We start from the raw sequence: 9,598 nt of genomic DNA on the forward strand, positions 1-9,598 counted from the left end.
CCTGGAATGAAGTACCCCCTGTACCCCACTATGGGGATGTAGTTAAGGGGCCTATAAAGTCGTGACCAATATCACTGGCACCCGGGGCCCCTTGAGCCGACAGCTCAGTATAAATCTGGGGCAAATCACCCCCTTCCCATTCCTGTTCTATTGCTCAGAATTCCTCATGGATTTTCCTTCTTTCTCTGCAGAAAATATCCAAGCGCCACCTGGGAAAGTTACTCGTCAGTGCTCTGGAGTCGCGCGGGGAGCCGGGTAAGGGCCACACTCTCCCTACACAAGTACAACCCAGGGGCCCAGGAATTATTATCATCAAACCCCTCACTTTTATTTACACTTGTGCCCCCAATGAGATGGGGCAGTCTCATAACCTGACTGGCCTTACAGTAAAGAACCCCTCCCTATGCTGATGGTGAGATCTCCTTTCCTCCCCACCAATGAATCACTCATTCCCCAATCTTGGTAGGGAATCCCATAACCTGACTGCCCTTACAGTAAAGAACCCCTTCCTATGCTGATGGTGAGATCTCCTTTCCTCCCCACCAATGAATCACTCATTCCCCTCTCTTGGTAGGGAATCCCATAACCTGACTGCCCTTACAGTAAAGAACCCCTTCCTATGCTGATGGTGAGATCTCCTTTCCTCCCCACCAATGAATCACTCATTCCCCTCTCTTGGTAGGGAATCCCATAACCTGACTGCCCTTACAGTAAAGAACCCCTTCCTATGCTGATGGTGAGATCTCCTTTCCTCCCCACCAATGAATCACTCATTCCCCTCTCTTGGTAGGGAATCCCATAACCTGACTGCCCTTACAGTAAAGAACCCCTTCCTATGCTGATGGTGAGATCTCCTTTCCTCCCCACCAATGAATCACTCATTCCCCTCTCTTGGTAGGGAATCCCATAACCTGACTGCCCTTACAGTAAAGAACCCCTTCCTATGCTGATGGTGAGATCTCCTTTCCTCCCCACCAATGAATCACTCATTCCCCCTCTCTTGGTAGGGAATCCCATAACCTGACTGCCCTTACAGTAAAGAACCCCTTCCTATGCTGATGGTGAGATCTCCTTTCCTCCCCACCAATGAATCACTCATTCCCCCTCTCTTGGTAGGGAATCCCATAACCTGACTGCCCTTACAGTAAAGAACCCCTTCCTATGCTGATGGTGAGATCTCCTTTCCTCCCCACCAATGAATCACTCATTCCCCCTCTCTTGGTAGGGAATCCATTACCTGACTGCCCTTACAGTAAAGAACCCCTTCCTATGCTGATGGTGAGATCTCCTTTCCTCCCCACCAATGAATCACTCATTCCCCTCTCTTGGTAGGGAATCCCATAACCTGACTGCCCTTACAGTAAAGAACCCCTTCCTATGCTGATGGTGAGATCTCCTTTCCTCCCCACCAATGAATCACTCATTCCCCTCTCTTGGTAGGGAATCCCATAACCTGACTGCCCTTACAGTAAAGAACCCCTTCCTATGCTGATGGTGAGATCTCCTTTCCTCCCCACCAATGAATCACTCATTCCCCCTCTCTTGGTAGGGAATCCCATAACCTGACTGCCCTTACAGTAAAGAACTCCTTCCTATGCTGATGGTGAGATCTCCTTTCCTCCCCACCAATGAATCACTCATTCCCCCTCTCTTGGTAGGGAATCCCATAACCTGACTGCCCTTACAGTAAAGAACCCCTTCCTATGCTGATGGTGAGATCTCCTTTCCTCCCCACCAATGAATCACTCATTCCCCTCTCTTGGTAGGGAATCCCATAACCTGACTGCCCTTACAGTAAAGAACCCCTTCCTATGCTGATGGTGAGATCTCCTTTCCTCCCCACCAATGAATCACTCATTCCCCTCTCTTGGTAGGGAATCCCATAACCTGACTGCCCTTACAGTAAAGAACCCCATCCTATGCTGATGGTGAGATCTCCTTTCCTCCCCACCAATGAATCACTCATTCCCCTCTCTTGGTAGGGAATCCCATAACCTGACTGTCCTTACAGTAAAGAACCCTTCCTATGCTGATGGTGAGATCTCCTTTCCTCCCCACCAATGAATCACTCATTCCCCCTCTCTTGGTAGGGAATCCCATAACCTGACTGCCCTTACAGTAAAGAACCCCTTCCTATGCTGATGGTGAGATCTCCTTTCCTCCCCACCAATGAATCACTCATTCCCCTCTCTTGGTAGGGAATCCCATAACCTGACTGCCCTCACAGTAAAGAACCCCTTCCTATGCTGATGGTGAGATCTCCTTTCCTCCCCACCAATGAATCACTCATTCCCCCTCTCTTGGTAGGGAACCCCATAACCTGACTGTCCTTACAGTAAAGAACCCCTTCCTATGCTGATGGTGAGATCTCCTTTCCTCCCCACCAATGAATCACTCATTCCCCCTCTCTTGGTAGGGAATCCCATAACCTGACTGCCCTTACAGTAAAGAACCCCTTCCTATGCTGATGGTGAGATCTCCTTTCCTCCCCACCAATGAATCACTCATTCCCCTCTCTTGGTAGGGAATCCCATAACCTGACTGTCCTTACAGTAAAGAACCCCTTCCTATGCTGATGGTGAGATCTCCTTTCCTCCCCACCAATGAATCACTCATTCCCCCTCTCTTGGTAGGGAATCCCATAACCTGACTGCCCTTACAGTAAAGAACCCCTTCCTATGCTGATGGTGAGATCTCCTTTCCTCCCCACCAATGAATCACTCATTCCCCCTCTCTTGGTAGGGGAATCCCATAACCTGACTGCCCTTACAGTAAAGAACCCCTTCCTATGCTGATGGTGAGATCTCCTTTCCTCCCCACCAATGAATCACTCATTCCCCTCTCTTGGTAGGGAATCCCATAACCTGACTGCCCTTACAGTAAAGAACCCCTTCCTATGCTGATGGTGAGATCTCCTTTCCTCCCCACCAATGAATCACTCATTCCCCCTCTCTTGGTAGGGAATCCCATAACCTGACTGCCCTTACAGTAAAGAACCCCTTCCTATGCTGATGGTGAGATCTCCTTTCCTCCCCACCAATGAATCACTCATTCCCCCTCTCTTGGTAGGGGAATCCCATAACCTGACTGCCCTTACAGTAAAGAGCCCCTTCCTATGCTGATGGTGAGATCTCCTTTCCTCCCCACCAATGAATCACTCATTCCCCTCTCTTGGTAGGGAATCCCATAACCTGACTGCCCTTACAGTAAAGAACCCCTTCCTATGCTGATGGTGAGATCTCCTTTCCTCCCCACCAATGAATCACTCATTCCCCCTCTCTTGGTAGGGAATCCCATAACCTGACTGTCCTTACAGTAAAGAACCCCTTCCTATGCTGATGGTGAGATCTCCTTTCCTCCCCACCAATGAATCACTCATTCCCCCTCTCTTGGTAGGGAATCCCATAACCTGACTGCCCTTACAGTAAAGAACCCCTTCCTATGCTGATGGTGAGATCTCCTTTCCTCCCCACCAATGAATCACTCATTCCCCTCTCTTGGTAGGGAATCCCATAACCTGACTGCCCTCACAGTAAAGAACCCCTTCCTATGCTGATGGTGAGATCTCCTTTCCTCCCCACCAATGAATCACTCATTCCCCCTCTCTTGGTAGGGAATCCCATAACCTGACTGCCCTTACAGTAAAGAACCCCTTCCTATGCTGATGGTGAGATCTCCTTTCCTCCCCACCAATGAATCACTCATTCCCCTCTCTTGGTAGGGAATCCCATAACCTGACTGCCCTCACAGTAAAGAACCCCTTCCTATGCTGATGGTGAGATCTCCTTTCCTCCCCACCAATGAATCACTCATGCCCCCTCTCTTGGTATTGAATCCCATAACCTGACTGTCCTTACAGTAAAGAACCCCTTCCTATGCTGATGGGGAGATCTCCTTTCCTCCCCACCAATGAATCACTCATTCCCCCTCTCTTGGTAGGGAATCCCATAACCTGACTGCCCTTACAGTAAAGAACCCCTTCCTATGCTGATGGTGAGATCTCCTTTCCTCCCCACCAATGAATCACTCATTCCCCTCTCTTGGTAGGGAATCCCATAACCTGACTGCCCTTACAGTAAAGAACCCCTTCCTATGCTGATGGTGAGATCTCCTTTCCTCCCCACCAATGAATCACTCATGCCCCCTCTCTTGGTAGGGAATCCCATAACCTGACTGTCCTTACAGTAAAGAACCCCTTCCTATGCTGATGGTGAGATCTCCTTTCCTCCCCACCAATGAATCACTCATTCCCCCTCTCTTGGTAGGGAATCCCATAACCTGACTGCCCTTACAGTAAAGAACCCCTTCCTATGCTGATGGTGAGATCTCCTTTCCTCCCCACCAATGAATCACTCATTCCCCTCTCTTGGTAGGGAATCCCATAACCTGACTGCCCTTACAGTAAAGAACCCCTTCCTATGCTGATGGTGAGATCTCCTTTCCTCCCCACCAATGAATCACTCATTCCCCCTCTCTTGGTAGGGAATCCCATAACCTGACTGTCCTTACAGTAAAGAACCCCTTCCTATGCTGATGGTGAGATCTCCTTTCCTCCCCACCAATGAATCACTCATTCCCCTCTCTTGGTAGGGAATCCCATAACCTGACTGCCCTTACAGTAAAGAACCCCTTCCTATGCTGATGGTGAGATCTCCTTTCCTCCCCACCAATGAATCACTCATTCCCCCTCTCTTGGTAGGGAATCCCATAACCTGACTGCCCTTACAGTAAAGAACCCCTTCCTATGCTGATGGTGAGATCTCCTTTCCTCCCCACCAATGAATCACTCATTCCCCTCTCTTGGTAGGGAATCCCATAACCTGACTGTCCTTACAGTAAAGAACCCCTTCCTATGCTGATGGTGAGATCTCCTTTCCTCCCCACCAATGAATCACTCATTCCCCTCTCTTGGTAGGGAATCCCATAACCTGACTGCCCTTACAGTAAAGAACCCCTTCTATGCTGATGGTGAATCTCCTTTCTCCCACCAATGAATCACTCATTCCCTCTCTTGTAGGGAATCCCATAACCTGACTGCCCTTACAGTAAAGAACCCCTTCCTATGCTGATGGTGAGATTCCTTTCCTCCCCACAATGAATCACTCATCCCCTCTCTTGGTAGGGAATCCATAACCTGACTGTCCTTACAGTAAAGACCCTTCCTATGCTGATGGTGAGATCTCTTTCCTCCCCACAATGAATCACTCATTCCCTCTCTTGGTAGGGAATCCATAACCTGACTGCCCTACAGTAAAGAACCCCTTCCTATGCTGATGGTGAGATTCTTCCTCCCCACCAATAATCACTCATTCCCTCTCTTGGTAGGAATCCATAACCTGACTGCCCTTACAGTAAAGAACCCCTTCTATGCTGATGGTGAGATCTCCTTTCCTCCCACCAATGAATCACTCATTCCCCTCTCTTGGTAGGAATCCATAACCTGACTGCCCTTACAGTAAGAACCCTTCCTTGCTGATGGTGAGATCTCCTTTCCTCCCCACAATGAATCACTCATTCCCCCTCTTGGTAGGAATCCCATAACCTGACTGCCTACAGTAAAGAACCCCTTCCTATGCTGATGGTGAGATCTCCTTCCTCCCACCAATGAATCACTCATTCCCCTCTCTTGGTAGGGAATCCCATAACCTGACTGTCCTTACAGTAAGAACCCCTTCCTATGCTGATGGTGAGATCTCCTTTCCTCCCACCAATGATCACTCATTCCCCTCTCTTGGTAGGGAATCCCATAACCTGACTGCCTTACAGTAAAGAACCCTTCCTATGCTGATGGTGAGATCTCCTTTCCTCCCCACCAATGAATCACTCATTCCCCTCTCTTGGTAGGGAATCCCATAACCTGACTGCCCTTACAGTAAAGAACCCCTTCCTATGCTGATGGTGAGATCTCCTTTCCTCCCCACCAATGAATCACTCATTCCCCCTCTCTGGTAGGGAATCCCATAACCTGACTGCCTTACAGTAAAGAACCCTTCCTATGCTGATGGTGAGATCTCCTTTCCTCCCCACCAATGAATCACTCATTCCCCTCTCTTGGTAGGGAATCCCATAACCTGACTGCCCTACAGTAAAGAACCCCTTCCTATGCTGATGGTGAGATCTCCTTTCCTCCCCACCAATGAATCACTCATCCCCTCTCTTGGTAGGGAATCCCATAACCTGACTGTCCTTACAGTAAAGAACCCCTTCTATGCTGATGGGAGATCTCCTTCCTCCCCACCAATGAATCACTCATTCCCCTCTCTTGGTAGGGAATCCATAACCTGATGCCCTTACAGTAAAGAACCCCTTCCTATGCTGATGGTGAGATCTCCTTTCTCCCACCAATGAATCACTCATTCCCCTCTCTTGGTAGGGAATCCCATAACCTGACTGCCCTTACAGTAAAGAACCCCTTCCTATGCTGATGGTGAGATCTCCTTTCCTCCCCACCAATGAATCACTCATGCCCCTCTCTTGGTAGGGAATCCCATAACCTGACTGCCCTTACAGTAAAGAACCCCTTCCTATGCTGATGGTGAGATCTCCTTTCCTCCCCACCAATGAATCACTCATTCCCCCTCTCTTGGTAGGGAATCCCATAACCTGACTGCCCTTACAGTAAGAACCCTTCCTATGCTGATGGTGAGATCTCCTTTCCTCCCACCAATGAATCACTCATTCCCCTCTCTTGGTAGGGAATCCCATAACCTGACTGCCCTTACAGTAAAGAACCCCTTCTATGCTGATGGTGAGATCTCCTTTCCTCCCCACCAATGAATCACTCATTCCCCTCTCTTGGTAGGGAATCCATAACCTGACTGCCCTTACAGTAAAAACCCTTCCTATGCTGATGGTGAGATCTCCTTTCCTCCCCACCAATGAATCACTCATTCCCCCTCTCTTGGTAGGGAATCCCATAACCTGACTGCCCTTACAGTAAAGAACCCCTTCCTATGCTGATGGTGAGATCTCCTTTCCTCCCCACCAATGAATCACTCATTCCCCCTCTCTTGGTAGGGAATCCCATAACCTGACTGCCTTACAGTAAAGAACCCTTCCTATGCTGATGGTGAGATCTCCTTTCCTCCCCACCAATGAATCATCATTCCCCTCTCTTGGTAGGAATCCATAACCTGACTGCCCTCACAGTAAAGAACCCCTTCCTTGCTGATGGTGAGATCTCCTTTCCTCCCCACCAATGAATCACTCATTCCCCTCTCTTGGTAGGGAATCCATAACCTGACTGCCTTACAGTAAAGAACCCCTTCCTATGCTGATGGTGAGATCTCCTTTCCTCCCCACCAATGAATCACTCATTCCCCTCTCTTGGTAGGGAATCCCATAACCTGACTGTCCTTACAGTAAAGAACCCCTTCCTATGCTGATGGTGAGATCTCCTTTCCTCCCCACCAATGAATCACTCATTCCCCCTCTCTTGGTAGGGAATCCCATAACCTGACTGCCCTTACAGTAAAGAACCCCTTCCTATGCTGATGGTGAGATCTCCTTTCCTCCCCACCAATGAATCACTCATTCCCCCTCTCTTGGTAGGGAATCCCATAACCTGACTGTCCTTACAGTAAAGTCTGCAGAGAGGGGATCACTAGGGGGAAATAAAATTACTTTGGCTAAAGTGTAGTCCATGATTTCTGGGGCCCTACACCCCAATAGTTAATGTGGCTCAGTTTGTTGCAGGGGTCCAAAATGTTGCATCTGGTTGGGGCCCCGCTGGGATGTGGTTCCTACAGTTTCTGTCTGTGTTTCAGGGAAGGATGAGGCATTGGAATTGCTGAAGTCTCTGCACAATGAACTGTGTGAGGCCTGGAGGAGCCCAGAGTTGTATAAATCAGCCGCAGAGCAGCAGCCAATGGGGGGCTCACTGGTTATTTCTTGTTGAGCAGCGACTCCTACAGGCCATGCTGAGTATCACTCCGGCTCGGCCTCAATAACTTGACTCAGTCGCTCCATCTCATTTGTTCACAAGAAGAGTCCGACCCTCATGGAATTCTGGGAATAATCCCACAGTCTTTTATACTGACAGTCCTGCAGGTGATTGGGTGGAAATATACAGTTATTGCCCCCTGGGGGCTCGGGGTAGTTGAGGGCTGAAACTTCACCTTCACTATAATTAATGGTGAGACTATCACTATTGTGCCACACATTCCTGTTCATTCTCTGGTTGCTAGGCTTGCTGACCCTAACAACCATAGACTTGCATACACCCCCAATTGTACCCAGTGACACCCCCAATTGTATCCAGAGACACCCCCAATTGTACTCAGGAACACCCCCAATTGTACTCACGGACACGCCCAATTGTACCCAGTGACACCCCCAATTGTACCAGTGACACCCCCAGTTGTACCCAGAGACACCCCCAGTTGTACCCAGGGACAGTCTGCTTTCTATAACAATATATAATAAGATGAGAAATGTGTATTTTTATATCCAGGGTGGGGGGCACATACTAAATGACGTGTATATAAAGGGGAGACAAATGGGGGGTTGTAACATTGGGGGGCACATTGTAACCAATGGAGCAATAAATGGAGGGGGGGGCACAGCATTATTTTCTGTTCATTTGGCTGAAATCCTCGTTGTTACTTTGTATCATTAGATTTGTTATAAATAAAGGGGACCCTCCCACCTGGGGGTTAATAGGGGTTTTTGGGAAGGGGCGGAGCTTTGCCTCGTGTCATTACTGGGGCCCCTGGCAGTGCACAATATCCGGGGCCCATATGAGGGACAGGAGTATAAATACAATCAGGGTGACCACATTGCGTCTCTGAACTACAACTCCCAGCATTCCCTGCAAAGCCCCGGAGTGAATGACAAATCGTCTGTATATTTCACAGTACAGGGGGTTCATTAATCATTAAGTCAAGGGGCCCCTCCGGCGCAATCCAGGAATCAAGGGACCCCCCGTATATCCAGCGAGTAATAGAAATAGGGGCGGCAGCTGAGCAGTTTGGGGTTAATTTGGGCTCCAATAGGAATAAATAGAATTACAGGGACTGTGGTTAAACTGCAGGAACTGAATGTGAGGTCCCGGGACCCTCTAGAAACCGCCCTTTTATGTAGGGGGAATTCTCGCCATCTACTGGTTACATTGTGGTAATCGCAATAAATGACTTACCCATTATTATAATAGTAACAAACGTGTATCACCAAGCGCCACCTACTGGTTACATTTGAGTATGAACATATTGCGGCCACACTGTTACTAAACACTTCAATACGTTTTGTAATAAACTCTTTGTCGGTCACAGACCAATCAGTTTATGTAAATTAAAGAAAGAGGCTGATGTTCTTCTGCTTAGGAATAAAATTAGAAACCTTTCTCACATCTTTCCTAAGCAGAAGAACATCAGCCTCTTTCTTTCTCCTGACAACTTCCTTGACTACTTGCTGGTCAGACTGGTGGGAAACTGACCAGCAGGTGGCGCTGTTGTAACAAAATTCATTCATAACAGTAAATGTATCCCTTAAAGGGGATGTAAAGGCAAAAATATAAAATCCTATTTTTACTTTCTTTAATGAAAAAGAAACCTATCTCCAATATACTTTCATTAAAAAATATGTACTGCTTTTATAAGAA

At 48.2% G+C, this 9,598-nt stretch overlaps 1 protein-coding gene across 1 annotated transcript in view; it reads left to right on the forward strand.

The window, feature by feature from the left end:
• efcc1.S (EF-hand and coiled-coil domain containing 1 S homeolog) overlaps positions 1 to 9,298 on the forward strand; it is a 31,530-nt gene extending 22,232 nt beyond the window's left edge. The window contains exons 8-9 of the mRNA XM_018240916.1: positions 192 to 255; positions 7,767 to 9,298. Of these exons, the coding sequence (XP_018096405.1) occupies positions 192 to 255; positions 7,767 to 7,897 (195 nt within the window). The 3' untranslated portion in view covers positions 7,898 to 9,298. The remainder of the gene's footprint in view (positions 1 to 191; positions 256 to 7,766) is intronic.
• The last annotated feature ends 300 nt before the right edge of the window (positions 9,299 to 9,598 follow it).

The sequence above is a fragment of the Xenopus laevis genome, chromosome 4S, assembly GCF_017654675.1.
Source record: "Xenopus laevis strain J_2021 chromosome 4S, Xenopus_laevis_v10.1, whole genome shotgun sequence".
Classification (NCBI taxonomy): Eukaryota; Metazoa; Chordata; class Amphibia; order Anura; family Pipidae; genus Xenopus; species Xenopus laevis.